This window comes from Morone saxatilis, unplaced genomic scaffold, assembly GCF_004916995.1.
Source record: "Morone saxatilis isolate NCDOM2014 unplaced genomic scaffold, NCSU_SB_2.0 Contig18, whole genome shotgun sequence".
NCBI lineage: Eukaryota > Metazoa > Chordata > Actinopteri > Moronidae > Morone > Morone saxatilis.
In genome coordinates, this window is record NW_023339740.1 from 14,927,328 (window position 1) to 14,944,218 (window position 16,891).

A 16,891-nucleotide genomic window follows, 5' to 3' on the forward strand; every position below is an offset into this window, starting at 1 on the left:
TGTTTGGAGTCGTTGTAATGTATAGAGCTTAAAGAGCGCTCTCTAGTGGCTCTGTTACATACAGCACAAGAGAAAAAAACAACATAGATGACTCATCTCAATTGCAGGATGTATCATTTGTTCCAAGTGTAATTCACAGCCACCACATTTCTCAATGAACTGGCCTTAGCATTTATGAATTTTAATCTTAATGCTCAAAATGCCTCTAAATGTTTCACTCCTCTGAGAATATGTCTACTTGAATCATATGGTGCAAAAATAGAACACAGCCTTGGTTTGTTTTGTTTCAGAGATTATCCATACTATATTTGGCAGATTAACCTTATTTCAGACAACTCTCAGTGAGTGTTTGGATCCTTGCTCTCTGTTCACTCAGACACTCCAACCCCCCTCTTTGACCAACAATAACCTTTTACCCAGAGAGCTCCCATAGGACCAGAGCAGGGGCAGTTTAGCTCAGAGCCATTTGATTCGTGCAGATTTAGGGACGTGGTAATATGGTAGACGGGACTGAAGCGGTATTGGCTCTGACCTGAGGCAGTGGGAGGAGACTTTGACAATGAATGTGCTGAGGACACATGTTTACAATGATGGGGAAGAATGGCGCTGCACAGGAGCACTGGACACTGTGAGTTAACTGAATGAAGTAACAAAATTCAGATATTAGATATTTTCTAACTTTTGAAAAGACACATGAGAGAAGTTTTCTGTTGGAGCGGGTTTGCCTTTGGTACTTGAACTGTACTTGTTAGTTTAGTTGTATGTTGGTTTGAATGATTTTGACTGGAGTGGTCTGGGGCTGGTTCGTGTCAGGTGATCCTGGGATTGCTCTGAAAGATGCATCCTTTAATGTTTGATTTAGTATTAAATGAAGCTGTTTTCTATCTGTGTTTGCAGTGTTGTTAAATCTCATGGTGTAAGTTTAAAGAGACGGCAGGAACTTTTTCCGGACAGGTTTTTAAAATATGTGAGGTGTGTCATGTGAGGACCTAAAACCTGAATCTTTCCATTCCAGCAGGATTCCTCTCTGTCTTTTGTCTTGTGGCACATGGTCTATCTGTCCTGATATGTAGGGCTGAGCCTTTGAAAACACACCTGAACCTCACAATTCGAAAAAAATGTGCCATTGTGTTGCAGATGGTGCCTTTGAACAGCTTGACAGTCAAGGAAGCTAACGAAAGTCACTGCAGAAGGACTGACCTGTAGTGTCTTTGGAGGAACATGCTAAACAGACATTGAATGAGTTATCACAGAAGCTGATAGCATTTGTTCTGTACCAAGTACAATACACACTCTGTTCCCTGACAATCTGGGACAAGGGGGACGAGTCATCACAAGGACGAACAGGACAAACTGTGAAGTTCATTTCTCAGGGATCACTTCTCAGGGATGACCAGTGCTCGGCTGCTGAACACTTAACCAGAAGAGTCTGTGTTGTTTGGTGCCTAACCTTCACACAGGATGGCATCCACTGTGTCCTCAGTACCCCGTGGCGTCTTCGGCCCCTCGTCGCCTCCTCCAGCTGTCTGGCCTCCTCTGGACTTCGCCCTAGGTGCCCTTGCCTGCTGTGCGGCCTGCGTGTTCACCAATCCCTTGGAGGTCGTAAAGACCCGTCTGCAGCTTCAGGGAGAGCTGCGTGCACGGGGATCCTACCAGAGACACTACCGCGGAGTCCTGCAGGCCCTCTGGGTGGTGGGCCGCACAGATGGGCTCCGGGGCCTGCAGAAGGGGCTCTCAGCTGGGCTGATCTACCAGGGTGTGATGAATGGTGTGAGGCTGGGCTCCTACTCCTACTGTGAAGCTCTGGGTATCACCTCGTTCCATGGAGGGAGTCTGCTGTCAGGGGCAGGGGCAGGGGCGCTGGGTGCCTTCATTGCCTCTCCTGCCTACCTGGTAAGTTTACTTTTTTGCCTGAAATCTCTATTTGCGACCCCTCATTATAGAGTGAACGCCTGAGTTGTGAGCAGTTGTTTATCTTCTCAGACTGTTTCATTGCACTGGTTTTTAGAGGCCTGAAGAGATAAAACTATACAGCATTAGCAAGAGAGGAGCAAATATTAGAAAACTATTTACTATTATTTCTTACACTGGTAAACATCTGGTGACCCCCATACATTCATCCTGCAACCCTTTGAAGGGGACCTGACAGGAACCATTGTGCTATAGGTTTTGTGATTAAGTCATTAGGTGTTACAAGCCATTTGTAGTTCAGTTCATATCATGTCCAGTTACTGTCTATGACAAAGATGTTTACAGTCACAACTATGTGATTTTTGTGTTTTTTTTCATAATGATGTTACATTCAGGATATATTAATGTTACTGTTGCTGTTTTTCTTGTGAACATTTGAAATATTTCCCTCAAATGTTGGACGAGATGTCAGCCATTATGCCACTTTGGTGGTATCTTACTAGAAAATTGAAACCTCATGCACCATTGAGAGTAGATAATCTGATTAGGTTAACTGAACCTCGCACACATGCACGTTAAAGAAAACCGAATAAGTTAATTAACAGCCAACAACAACTGACATAAGCTAAACGAAGACAAGAGAGTAAATGTGGAAAGATGATACGGGTAATTGTTTTCTGAGGGAAGGATCAAATATATTATGCAAAAGGTTTCAGCATAACACTGTGCAAACAGCTCGTACTGTTTGAATGTCTAAGGCCAACACATACTGTATCTATGACGAGAAATGAGATCATGTTTGCACCTGTTATGTCCGTATCCTCGCTGACAAACCCTTCTCCCTTGCCTCGCCTGAAGTAATGATCTACAGCAACATAACACATATGTCGGCTTTGTAAACGAGATCAGTGTGACACACATTAGATTACATTGTTAACGCCACAAAGCTTGTGCGGCATTGTAGAGAAAGAGGTGTTTATAGTTCAGTCACTATTGGACACACTCACCTATGTGTGCACTAAAACAGCTGAAATAATATGAGGGTTCAGCAGTCTGACTTAGACAAATCGGGGTAGTGTTACTCAGTTTCAAGTTCTTTATTGTCATATACACAACAGTTAAGTTGAAGCAATCCTTGGCAATGAAATTCTTAATTCCCAGCCATCCTCTAACAAAGCTAAAAAAAAAGTAAAGTGTAAAAATGAGAATCTAAAGCATAAAATAGTTCAAAGTTAAAATATAGGAACAGGAAAAGTTATGGTCCTGTATTGTGTAGTAACACAAAGAGGGATTTTGGTACTAAAAAGACTGTAAATATTGAAGATACTTTGGAAGATTTGTGTTACTGAATCTCTTTAGAAAGGACCGATATCTCTGTCAGTGCACATATGGACATGTGGGTAATGTTTGAAAACACTTTTTTTAAAGCCACTAAAGGGAGTTTAAAGGGGAAAGCTGGGAAAACAACAGCAACTTCCTAACTGGGTAAAAATAAATGTGTCACAATTCTAATAATGTGAAAAAAACGATGGCAACCATAAGCGTTGACCACTGTATCGTAAGTCGTCACAAACAGTGACATCAAAGCACACCAGCTCAGTTTCAAACGTGTCTCAAATGTCCTGGATTGATGTTTTTACCCAGTGTGAGTCCTTGTGAGGTAAAGTATCATTACACAGGTGAGTGTGTGGGGTAGAGTCAGATTAGTCACAGGTCAAAGTTAATTTAATTACATCTAGATTGAACACAAGATGAAACAGAATGATCTTAAGCCAATTTAACCATATCTGGTCCAGACGGATGAGTAATTTATCTTTTTTATTGCCCCTCTGTCCACATCCAGGTCCCACTCTTGTTTGTCAAAATAGATACAGATTTAATGTGCATCTATAAAGCCAGAGAAGACTTAAAGCACTCATAAATTATAACTTTGAGACGTTTTGACATTCACACCGATCTCTTTCCGGATTAATGGCACAGTTAATTTCCTTATGTCCTCTGCAGGTCTCTGTTTATAGGACAGGATTAGTGTTGTTGTTTTTCTGCCACAGCTGTCAGTCAATACATTTAAAACCATCTAGCCTTTTGCACTGTCATGGAAAGACAATACTGTTTGACGTGTTTGTCTATATCTAGGATACTAAATATACCCTGCACTTTGCTTCAACTATACCCACTGCTGCCAAAAATATACAATATCTGGTGGCTCCGCGCTGTGCTGTTGACAGTGAATGAGGGAAGGAGAAGTGAAGGTTATTTTATTGGTGATTTATATGAGATCGAGTAGAGAGGGGTCTTGGTGTTGAACTGCAGCAGTTTGATTCTTAAGCTTTGATGCAAATAAATGACAAGCTCCTGACAAAGTGTTATGTAACCATGAGTTACCTGTAATTGTTAGATTAGTCATCCTGGCATCTGACTCAGACATTATCCAACTTAGTGACAAGTCTGGTTTTGTCTGTATGTAGATTATTTTCTTTGGCACAGTATCTTGTACATTGTGAATGCACATAAAAACTTGGTGCATTTCTTTCTTCACAGGTGAAGACCCATCTGCAGGCTCAAACTGTGCAAACTATAGCAGTGGGCCACCAGCATAACCACCTGGTAAGACTCATACAACACATGAACATATTATACGTTTTTTTTTTATCTCCAATTATTTTGTTGTTTACTTAAGTAAAAGTAGCAATAACACAGTGTAAACATCTTCTAATATAAGTAAAGGTCATTCATTCAAAATTCAAAGTAAAAGTATAAAAGTATTGTTGAACCTGTTCGGCTGGGACATCTTACTCTGTTATCATTCTCATTAGTACATATAGAGCAGTGTCATTATATAATTCACAGCATCGCTCCACCTAATTTACACCTGATTTATTGCTCTAATCAGCCAGAGTGATCTAATATATATATATATATATATATATATATATATATATGTTCAGTGTCTTTAATCTACAAAGTAACTATGAAACTTTAGTCATACCAGTCAAATAAATGTATTTGAGTAAAAACTATATTTCCCTCTAAAATGTATTGAAGTATAAAGTTGCATAATATGGAAAAACTTAGAGTCCCTCTTCAGTCAAAAATATGGTTTTCTTATTGTTTCTTTAGTTGAATGTTTGATCTTCCCTCTGCAGAATGATGTATGTGCATGAGTTTGACACTAGAAGGTTTTCACATTTATCTGCTGAAAGTGAAAAGTTTCTCTGTGCTCATTGAAAATCTGATTGTAAGGGGCATCACAAATAGTTCAGAAGTCAGTAAACTCTTCCACTCTCAACTCTCATAGATGATGTAGATGTATTTGTTGTTTAAAGTTTGTTAGAGGTGGATAAGTTAACACTTTATTAAACTTCTGCTATACTAGTAGGACTCAAAGTTATGTGCATGAAGAAGGCTTTTTTAACACATCAGAAAGTTGCTCCTAAAAAGGTTGAAACATGTTTTCATCACTATAATATACCGCTACATAATAGAAAAACATAAACAGTATCATTAGGTGCTATTAACTGCTACTTCCAACACACTGATGCCTTTGCTTTCCTACATTTCAGGGAGTATCTGATGCCTTCGTTACCATCTATAGAAGAGAAGGTTTAATTGGCCTTTGGAGGGGTGTGAACGGGGCCGTGCCTCGAGTCATGGTGGGATCAGCTGCCCAACTGGCAACCTTCACCTCGGCCAAGGACTGGGTGTCACATTCCCAGGTAGACGTGAGAAACAGCTGACATTTTTACAGCACGTGTAACCGAACAGTTGCTGTCAGCCTAAAGTCAAACCTCAGTTGATAATCAGTTTCTTTCTTTCCTTTCAGTGGTTTAGTCCAAACAGCTGGCTTACGGCTCTGATAGCTGCCATGATCAGTGGAGTCGCTGTGGCGATCACAATGACACCATTTGATGTTGTTAGTACACGTCTCTACAACCAGCCGGTGGATGAGTCTCATAGGGTGAGTTTAAGTCATCAGATTTGTTTTTGGTCTCAATAATGGCACAAAAGACTTTCATAAGTATTCTAGCTAAATGCACACAAACACAACAGCTCTGGAGACTTATTGTTTCGTCTTGTCTGTGTTTTAGGGCCGTCTGTATCATGGATTTTCAGATTGTATGCTGAAGGTGTGCCAAGCTGAAGGCCTGCTGGGGTTGTATAAAGGCATGGGCCCAGTCTTCCTGCGTTTAGCCCCACACACGGTGCTCAGCATGCTGTTCTGGGATGTGATGAGGCAACAGACAATAAAGGACAACCACAGCCAGGGAAGAAGCTAAAACATCCCAAACAACTGTGCAGGATTGACTGTTAAGAGGTCAATCAATTAAATATTAAAAAAGTATATATAAAGTAGCTGACAAACTATCAGGTTTTACTTTAATACCTCAAATGATGAATCTACAAGCAATGCCTCGGGCTTCCACGTGCTGACTTGAATGAGAGACGTGAGGCCCACGTGGCTTTCAAGAATATCAGGATATCAATGGAGAGCCGATGACCTGAACAACGGGTCTGGATTGTTAAAACATAAGCTATGTATTCCAGGTTTATAGTGAGGCTGCTGTAAACTGTCACAGTTTGATGGATGACTCCAGTTGCCTTGTCTGTTATATGATGGGAATGTTTTTATCTACTGACATATGAACTACTGGTACCTAAAGCCAAGAATGCCATTTCATTCAACGATTTTATTTACAGAAATGTAACCTACGGGTATTTCAAGCCTTTAAACAATTGATGACAATTAATAATAATAATAATAATAATAATAATAATAAAGACTTTTTTGTATGAAATGTGTTTAAATATATTTGTTTTTGTATCATCTTGGACACAAGATACATGATATCTAAGATGCATTGTAAGCTCATTGGATTTTGACCCAGTTAAAGGTGTCTGATTGATCTGTGAGCCTAATCATCTTTTTGAGAGGATCTTCAGCCCCTTTCATCAGCAAATGATTAAACTGACAAAAGCAGTCAAATACATTTGACCTTTGAGACTAAAGCATGGAGCCAACCTGATCGGCAGGGAAGACATAAAGGCAATGCGGCTGTTTGGCTCGCAGGAATTCAGCTTTCACTGACTTGTAGTTTCTGATCGGGTCTTAGATTGAGGTAGCATGAGTTAGAGGTCGTAGTGTCCCTGTTAAGACGAGGAAAACAAAAATGTTTCTGCCCTTCTCCTGGATCCTGGGAACGTCTGAATGGATGCCTTTTGATTCAAACCCAATAGACAGTTTTTTTCAAGGTGAGTTGACGTTGTGTTTTTCTTCCTCAAGGCTATAAAATACTAAAGTACTTCTGTGTAAAGTAGTTTCTTTACATACTTATTTTGGTTGTGGTGTTATTCGTGTTTTAAAGGTCTTGTGGGTGCAAGTGGAATATCAATGCTGTGCAATTTGATGAGAGTTTACCACTTTACTCAAACAGTCAGGTGGGTTTATTTTGTAAAAAGGAGAGACAATAGATTATTTTATGTGCAGTGTATATATATATATATTGTCTAATTTTCTTTCCACACAGTGATTCTAAATCTGAAAATGAAAGCAAATCGAGGTCATCCTCACCTGACAATCCTCTGAGGGGGAACTGGAAAGATCTTCTCCAGTTCTGGTCCCTGGCGGTCCTCCTATCTCTGGTGGGCTCGAGGGTTTCCTCTCTGATAGTGCTGGAGTTTTCTCTCAGAGCGGTTTCTGCCTGGGTGACAGCAGGACTGGTAAGTAAATCAAACCCATTAATTGATTTAATTGATTGATTTAAGCTTCTTTTACATCTATAAGAAAGTGCACGTTCAGTGTTAGTTCTTTATATAGATCTTTCTAATACTGTATCTGAACTCAGGATGCCAATGGCAGAGGCCTAGACCAGCTCCTGATCCAGAGCCAGTTCTCCTTGGGTTGCGGCCTCACCTGTATTCTGGTCTTCCTCCATCAGGGGGCTCCACACAGCTCCCTCAGCTTGTTTCTGGTAGCTGCTCTCAGCTGGGCACTGTCAAGCGCCAGCCACGATCTGTGGAGCCATGTGGCCAGACTCTACCCACTACATAGCACAGAGCGTTACTGTGGGAAGTGCATCAACCTCCTGACCTCCGGACACACCATACTGGCATCACTGCAAAAAGCGGTTATCTTGGCCTTTGCTCTAGCAGCTGTGGCTTCCACCACTATGGTTTACGACCTTTTCCTGTCCCAGAAAGATGCTCTCAAGTTTTGGACTCCATTGACGCTCTGCTACACTATACTGGTGGTCTATATTCAAGGTGATTGAACTGTTTGGGGAATGAAAATGGTCATACATCTGGAGAAAGAAAACTTTTAGATCAGATTAGAAACTAGTTTGGTCAACAAATAAGAAAAAAGAGATAAATCACAGCAGACAACAGATGAAAGAAGACAAACTCAGGAGCCCACATAGCCACTAAATTTAAAAAAACCTGTGTTGATGTTAATGAACAAAAAGGCAATACTTGATACACCTAAAAATAGGATCAATAAAACTGACAATAAATATGAAATGACTCTAAAAATAACAATTTTAAAAACAATACATATAAAACACAACCCCTATCTCAAGCATAAGCAGGTATCACATCATTCAATAGTTATTACTGCTGGGTGCACAAAACACCTTTAAGCATTATTGTGTAATGGGAGTCTTTGTTTCATTTTACACAGAGGACCAGAATCGGCATACTGAACGTACAGAAGCCCTGATGCACACTGTAGTGCTGCGACTGGGAGCCTTACTGGTGCTCATGCTGACTGTGGGTAACTGGTCTGATGTCCTCCACATCCTAATCACTTTCCTGGGTGAAGCAGTCTGCCTGTTGCCCTCTCAGGACTTGCTGCAAGCTGCGTTAAAGGTCGGTGTGAATCAATGCATTTAAGCCATCATTTCTTCCCCATGACAGTGTCTGTATTCATTACATTACTCTAACTTATTATTAATTTTGAGAAATGTTTAAATGACAGGTGAGATTGACTTGTCATTCTTCATTTTTAGGAGGAAGAAGACACAAGTTTGAGCAAATCCAGTCACAAAACAAAGGAACGCACAAAGAAAACATCATCAGATCACAACTGATGATGTACCTGAAATCTACCTCAAATACCAGTGACTACCTCCTGTGACAAGATTTACTAAAACTTGATATTAATAAAACAAAACAATAAAGGATTATTGTGTACTTACTGTTATTGAGTCTTAAAGAATAGAATAAGGAGTTTGTAGTTTTCCACCATATAGCAGCTGCTGTTTCCTTTAAAGCATTCACTGGAAGATGAGGATCTTCAGCAAATCTGATTGTTGCGGGCAGTTGCTTTTCTATTATGTTGCACTGTTTTGATGAGTCATGTAATGGAAGACAAATGCATGAAAGAATGTTGCCAAGCTGCATAATGAATAATCTGTATTGTGGATGATGTTTTTCTGTAGAAACGCAGTATAATTATACTTATTAAGTAATTTAATAAAGCCATAGAGTGGAAAAGAGATGAGCAGAAAGCTACACAGTTTAAGCAAATGAAACCTCTACCAGCAGAGAAAATATATAAAACAGTCTCCAATATGGTCAAGGATGGAAAATATCTAATTAAATTAATTGAGAAGCACTTTTTATACATGAATTTTACTTAGGTTTCAGTGGATCAGATATTCTACACAACTATTTTTCAAGAGGTTTTTTGGAGAATGAATAATACATTCATTCATGTCTATTTTAATATGGTAATTATCAGGATGTCACATTGGCATCTATGGTCAACGATGACTGTGTGTCAATAATTAAAGGGTAACTCCACCAATTTTACACTTGAAGTTCAGTTCACTCGTCAACCCTGTGAAAATGGTTGTATAATGTCTTTTGTGACTCTGGAGGGAGCTTTGTAAAGTTGGTCTTAAATTCTTTCATCAGAAAACCTGCATTACATAGTGGAAGAATTGGGGTTTTAAAAAGTGGGCATGTGGGAGGCAGGGGGGCTCTAATGAAAGACACTACCCCGTTGCATTATGGGAGACATTGTATGGTTGTTGTTGAGCTTGTTGTTGTTGCTGTCACCATTTCCTTTTCAATGAGCTCCACCAACTTGCTGAAGTACTCCTTCATTCATTATTCGAAGAAGTCCAGCAATCCCTCTCGCACTTCTAATATATTTGGGTAAAGTAACAGTGTTTCTCCCAGGGAAATAGTTTTTCCAACCCTGCAGATGTTTACAGTTAGGAAGTCAACATCAATTGTATTTGTAATTGTCATTTACTGTGTTTCTTCCTGTTCTTTCTCTTCATTTCCCTCCGTTCTCTTCCCATTGTTGCCCCGCTCTCCCAAATAGTTCAAAACTGAGGATTCCAGTAAAAACATTATACAGCGATGTTGGTGAGTAAATTGAAAAGTCATGCTTTAGAGGCAGTGAAGAGGTTCAGAGGGTTTAATGAGGATTTTGGGTGCTTGGAGGGGGGGCGGAGCATGGAGGTCTGGGGATTGTGTCATCAGTAGACATGCTCCCTCCTGCAACCGTGACATCACTGCAGCATTCCTTTCCACAGAGCTGGAACAACAGAGACCCCCATCGCTCTCCTCATCTCCGTCTCCTGTTCACCCTCTTTCACACATTCCTGCCCCACTCTTCTTTCACGCCGACCCACATCGATCAGGAAAGTTTTATCCAACATTTAGTTCCCTGCTTCATCCTTCCCTTTTGGCTCTCATAGGACGGGGAGTAAACCTCATAAGGTTTGGCTCCGGAAACTAACCACACTAACATTTGCTGATCAGCAGACCTGATATTGCTTAGACTCACTCTGGTGGAGAGCAGCAAACACAACAAAGCAGCTTTTTCATAGCTCTCTCAGACATCACTCACTGCCCCCCCTCCTAATACACCAATATCTCCTCTTGCACAATGCCCTGATTCATTGCACTGTAATGCTGCTGCTCCTTTGCAGTTGCTTCGAACACAAAAGCTCCATCAGGAGAGTCCAATAAAGTCCACCGCATACTATCAGCCATTGGTGAGGCACAAATGGAAGCTTTGCCTTGTGACACTGATAGTGAGTCAAGTCTAAAGTGATATAATGTAGTGGGGGAAGGGAAGAAGGAAAGAGGGAGAAGGAAAGAGGGAGAAGAAAAAGGAGGCAGACTCAATGAGTGAGGTAGGGAAAATAAAGCTGACAGAACAATAAGGCAGAGCTGCACAAGAGGGAAAGAGGACAGTTTGAGATAGAGAGTGGCTGTAAAAGGCAGGTACAGTCACATCCTGCTGGCATGCAAAAAGATAAAGAAAGTGGGAGGTGGTTGTGTGTCTCTTTTTGTCTATTTAAGGGCGAAAAACCTTATGAGATACTTCATGATACAGTATATTGCATTTGTAAAAAGTCTGACTGTTATTTTGGTTAGATTGCCCAACTGTTGCATGCCTTTCTGTCTGTGTGTGTGTCTACGTGCACGCATGCCAGTATGTGTATGTGTGTGTGTGTGTGTGTGTGTTCCTGCCAAGTTTTCATAGTGGATGAATGTGTCATGTTTTTCACTGCACTTTGCCCGAGATTAACTGTTCACCTTTTACGGTTGGGAGGGAGGTGGTATTGTCATTCAGCCAGAGAAGGAGGAGGGGTCGACGGACGAGAGAGTTGGGGAGGGAGGTACAGAAGGAAAAGGAGTGGCCTTCTGCTGATAGTCGCCCTCTCTACCGGAGTAAAGTCTTCTCTCAGTGGCAGCTTTACAGGAGGGAAAACAAACCAGAAGTTTTGAGATACAGAACAGGGAAGGAGAGAGAAGAAAAGGGAGAGCTGTCCTCAAACCATAGTTTCTCTCAGGTACGTAATGGTATAGTGAGTGGGTTTAAAGGAAACAGATGATTCAGATTTGTGCTTTCTGCCTCTAAAACCATTCATTATGGGTAATGAGAGCTGTGAGTGTGTGAATTTACCTCTCTACAGTGAGACTGAGCACTCCCACAAAGTTTACTTTGAGGGCGTATGCACTTAGATTAAATATTATTGAGATGAAAGAGATAAAATGTCATATTCATTATTAGTATGTTTTATATTCCAGTGTGGCTTATAAAGATCAAGTGATGTGTTAAGTCTATAATATGTTTCTCTTCTATGATTCTTCTATAAAACCTTAAATTTTGCAATTTCTGTCCTCCTGTTAGGCTGTATGTGGGTTTTATACAGTCATGGCATCAGCAGCTCCACCAAAAAGGATGGTGTCTTCTTTCTTCATCACTCTGGCGTCTCCTCACCGAGCCACTGTGACACAGCAGCAGCCCGCCCTCCAAGCCCACAGTACCCCGGCTAGAGACAAGCAGCATGCTGCTGCACGAGTCAGCCAAAGTGACAACATCCCTGTCCTAAGACATAAGAAAGAGGACCACTCACAGCCTGAGTCTTATGGCAGTGTAGACAGCAAAGGCCGGACTCATGGGGGGGCCACAGCCACAGCCCCAGCCCCAGCCCCAGCTTCAGACCCTCAGAGCCCAAAACCTGCCCAACCTGGAACCAGCAGAGGACAGCTGCAAGAACAAGACAGATGTGCTTCAGGTATTCTTGACACGATCTATTTTTTTTTTTTTAAATCTAGGATTCAGTGCAAAATAGTGCAATGGACAACACTTACCTGAACTACATTCTAAATACATATAACTGATGCCACCAGGGACTGGTTGACCTGTGTTGGGCCTGTCCTTCCATAACTTAGTTTTAGAAGTTTGTTTTTGAGTCACTTGATGAGTCGCTCCTTTTACACTCATTTGATCACATCACACCTTTTTAGGAACATGCAGAACAGAACATACTTAAAAAACACAACCCTTATTCCACCTTATTTTATTATTTTTTTAAATCATTATTATTATTATTATAATAAACTATTATTTCTTTTTTAAATTTATTTTTGGGGGGTGGCAGGCGGGTTGTATGTATTTTGTTGTGTTTAACATTAATCGTATGTATCTTATATCAGTGTTTATTAGAAACTAAATAAAAAGCATGGGAAAAAAAAATTCTGTGTAAATTACTACAAAGTGACTTTAAATACATATTTTCCTTACCAAACAGAGCTCTTCCCTCCACCTCCTCCTCCTCCTCCTGCTGATGCTGGACTGCCTTCATCTCTGGGAACATCGCTCTCTGAAGAATCAGCACTTCCGCCACCTCCTTCTGCCCAGACGCCTCCCTCCTGCCCTCTGACCCCAGGCCAGCAGCCAGTTTACAACAGAGAGGTATGCAGACTTCTCTCACAATGTAGCTAAAAATCTCTCATTTACTGTTATCGAACACTTGATCCCAGTTTTCCTCTATAAATTTAGCTTGAAGCAGAGAAGTCATTTTTTCCCACAGTGGAGTATTAGAAGTTTCCACAACTTTTACAGATTCTGTATTATGTTGTGCAGTGGTTGAATCATCTGCAAAACACATTATGAACAAAAAACAGCTGTCTTTTAGATATAGCTAAATGATGAAAAACTTCAGGATCTATACACATTTTCCTTCAAAAACTGAGCACACAAACAAATATAAGAACGTTTTCCCATTTCTGTGCAGAAACAATGAAAGTGCAGATCAGGAAGGTTGAGGCTGAGTTACAGCAGCAGGTTCTGATAATATTCAGACTTTCTCTTTATTGCACCAGTCTTATTCTACAGTGTGTACCTGTGCAACCTATCCAGTGTTGGATAAAGGATTTAATGAAGATTATTTGCATACCCCAAACTTTTTAGTTGTGTATTTCCTTGACAGTCACCTCTATATTTTAGACTTTTATTTCCAATTTGTGAAAATGTTACAGATTTAGGGCTTTGAGGGGTTAACTCTTCCTGTATTTTTAACTGTGATGTTGAATACACAGAATGTAAAGACTGACATGACTCTGCTTCAGTCTTGGAAATGTCTTAGAGTTAAAAGCTTGAAATGACAAGCTTGCCCATGCTTTTGATATGTTATTAGCCAATGTTAATGTTTTAGAGTAAAAGAAGTGAGTTTTTTTTTACCTGTAACAATTTTTTTTTTTAAACGTTTAATTAAAAGCACTAAATGATGTTGATATTGTATATTGAGTGTTTTGGACAGCAAGCATATTGTTCATTATGAACCGCCAGTCCTGATTTTAATTGGGCATGGACTTTATGTTTCAGCCTGTAACATTTAAAGCCACTCTTCTCCCTTTATCCTTCTAACATCAAACACATCCGTTTAAAGTTAAGTTTTACATTAATAATGTGCTTTAAATTTAAGGTGGAAACAAGCACACCATCTAGTGGATTCAAACAAGATGAACAATCCCACGGTATCCATAAAAATGGCCAAGACACGAGCGGGGAGAGTAAAGGTAACATAATCTCTATTTACACATTCACCACTTCCACTCTGACAATACGCATGATAACCTGCATTGACATTCATTGTTTGTGTACTACGCAGAGGTGTGTGGCTTCTGTCGGAAACCCGTGGCTCTTTCTGAACCTGCAATAGAGGCCTTAAACAGGACGTACCATGACGGTTGCTTCCAGTGTAGATCTTGTCACATTCCCCTGGCTGGTAAACAGTATTACAACAAGGCAGGGATCCCGCTCTGTGAAGACTGCTACCAGGTAAAGTCAATACAGCCTCTACTACAGGATCTCACCCAAGCTGCAAATACAAATGCCATACCAATGTTTTTGCATGCTCGTTTTCATCATGTTTTACATTGATGACAATGTCTTACTACTGCATGAAAATCAACTTGTCGTTGGAATGGGGGAAACGTTAAACTGTTTTAATACAGAAGTGTACCATTAACCACATATTTCTGGCTCTTAGGCCAGTCTGGAACTCTGCTGGGCCTGTGGGGAGGCTATCACAGATCATGTGATCCGCGCACTGGAGCGTGCATACCATCTTTCCTGTTTTACCTGCGCAACATGTAAACAGCAAATTGGAGAGCAAGCTTTTGCTCAGGGCGAAGTTGGAGAGGTTTATTGCCTCCAGGACTATTACAGGTATGAGAGTTAACAATGGTGACAAGCATTGTGAGAAAAACATAATTTACACGACTGATTCCCAGTCTTGGGGTCCAGACCTTATATGTCCCCATTTTTATTAATTTCTGTGAATAAAAGTAAAGAAATTGTAATTTTTTTACACTTACACAGTAAAGACCTGAACACAAGCTATATTCAAAGAGCCTCACTCTCTGCTTAACACGACATTAGAAACCCAATTAAAACAACCACAGAGTTAATAGAACAATGACAGTAAAAAACAGTAAGTATGGTTAAAAATACAATACAAAATATAAATGTCTGTGTTCAGTATTTGGGTTCATGTTATAGTTTATTAGTTATTCTGTACTTTAACATCATATGAAATATCCATAAAATATGTCACTTAGTCAGGGGTCTTAAATTCACTCAATGATTGAAAAGGAGTTGGGAACCAGTGCTTTACACAGTCCACCAAGAGGAGAGATATAACTGATTTCTTATTGTCCTTTTAAATGTCATGATAATGTATGTCTTTGAGTTGTGTAAAGCAGTTTAAATCCCAACCATGTTTGAAAGGTGCTACACAAATAAAGTTGCCTATTTCCTTTCCCCTGCAATGTCGCCTATAAAGGAAGTACGCTCCAAAGTGTAACGCCTGCAAAAAACTAATCATTCCAAAGGAAGATGGTACCGACAGCTACAACGTTGAATGCCTCGGACGCTCTTACCACGAGAACTGCTACAGATGTGAGGTAGGTGTCCTGCAAGATGACACACTGACAGACACACAAACACACATTAATCACCACCAGTCAATAAGTATGTCACATTGGGTGCAGGTCTGCGTCATCCAGCTCTCTCCTGAACCAAACGAGCACGGCTGCTACCCTTTGGATGGGAAGATGCTTTGCAAATCTTGCCACCTGAGTCTGGTTTCTGGTCAGCACTAACACCGGCGTTACCATCCCGGGATCAGCTGCAACTGAGGGAAAAGTCACACGACTCCAGCTTCAGAGACGTTGGAGACTTTGCATGTTCATTTAAGACTCTGGAACACTAATGTCACACATCTTTATTTTTCTTCCAATAGAACAATAATGAAATATTTTTTACAGTATATCATGCTTTCTGAAGATCTTCATATTCTTCTATTATACTTGATAATTTTGCACTCAATAAACTCTACAAAAATGCACCAAATATATTTATGCCACAGACTTTGCAGGAAAAAAAAACAATGTACGGCGAACATTATTTGAGTTTATTATCTCAACCAGTATTCTGTTTCTCAATCACATTAATCCTTTATATAAAAAAATAAAACTCTATATATAAAAAACCATTTATATAAAAGTGAAGTAATATATTTTATCTCGAGGCAGGCTCCAACATACATAAGATGTGTTACATTACAAATACAATCAATAAGTAGTGAAACATGAGAAAAAAGACAATTTAATTCACAATTGTATAAAACGGCCTGAATATAGAATTTAAACACATTAATGTCGGTCCAAGAACAGTTTGTGATCATACTGGCAGGACAATAAGTAAACACCAGAACTGAATACATTAGAGCCTTTATAAAATAACGTGTAACCGAGCACAATAACACATCTTAAATCATTATGGACCAAAACGTGAAGGTGCTTTTGATGTGAATGTGATTCAATCCAAACTTCTTCCCACATAAAGATCCTCACAGGGTCTGTTCACATTGATTTGACATTACAATATTAAAGTGTCATTCAGATCCCAGGTGAATTATGTTGTTATTTATGTTCTGTGTCTCTAAATGACATGTTTATATTTCTGTGTATCAGAAACATTTATTAAAACATTTTTCTGGAAAAAGTAAATTCATAATTTCTGTTTTTATTCACCGAACTTTCTTCTGTTTTACGAGGTTCAGGCTCAATATTACATCAGTGGTTTGTATTATCTTCTGTCTATTCTTTAAAGTGAGACTATTGAACGTTTTTGGAAGAAATGAAAAGTTGAATTCATACAAAATAA

At 39.9% G+C, this 16,891-nt stretch overlaps 3 protein-coding genes across 3 annotated transcripts; all 3 read left to right on the top strand.

Moving 5' to 3' along the window:
* The first annotated feature begins 525 nt into the window (after window positions 1-525).
* Window positions 526-6,707, top strand: slc25a34 (solute carrier family 25 member 34). Its single transcript, XM_035661429.1, has 6 exons — window positions 526-628; window positions 1,138-1,893; window positions 4,453-4,518; window positions 5,475-5,627; window positions 5,735-5,869; window positions 6,000-6,707. Exons 2-6 carry the CDS (start codon window positions 1,462-1,464, stop codon window positions 6,186-6,188), a joined length of 975 nt encoding a protein of 324 aa, XP_035517322.1. The 5' UTR covers window positions 526-628; window positions 1,138-1,461; the 3' UTR covers window positions 6,189-6,707.
* Window positions 6,708-6,836: 129 nt separating this feature from the next.
* LOC118327905 (transmembrane protein 82-like) lies at window positions 6,837-9,435 on the top strand. The gene is made up of 6 exons (XM_035661428.1): window positions 6,837-7,161; window positions 7,275-7,347; window positions 7,437-7,629; window positions 7,755-8,172; window positions 8,588-8,775; window positions 8,916-9,435. Exons 1-6 carry the CDS (start codon window positions 7,080-7,082, stop codon window positions 8,994-8,996), a joined length of 1,035 nt encoding a protein of 344 aa, XP_035517321.1. The 5' UTR covers window positions 6,837-7,079; the 3' UTR covers window positions 8,997-9,435.
* Window positions 9,436-11,510: 2,075 nt separating this feature from the next.
* Window positions 11,511-16,209, top strand: LOC118327900 (filamin-binding LIM protein 1-like). The gene is made up of 8 exons (XM_035661422.1): window positions 11,511-11,723; window positions 12,065-12,452; window positions 12,969-13,132; window positions 14,145-14,238; window positions 14,331-14,500; window positions 14,712-14,890; window positions 15,507-15,627; window positions 15,715-16,209. The coding sequence occupies exons 2-8, from the start codon at window positions 12,089-12,091 to the stop codon at window positions 15,823-15,825; spliced, it is 1,203 nt and encodes a 400-aa protein (XP_035517315.1). The 5' UTR covers window positions 11,511-11,723; window positions 12,065-12,088; the 3' UTR covers window positions 15,826-16,209.
* The last annotated feature ends 682 nt before the right edge of the window (window positions 16,210-16,891 follow it).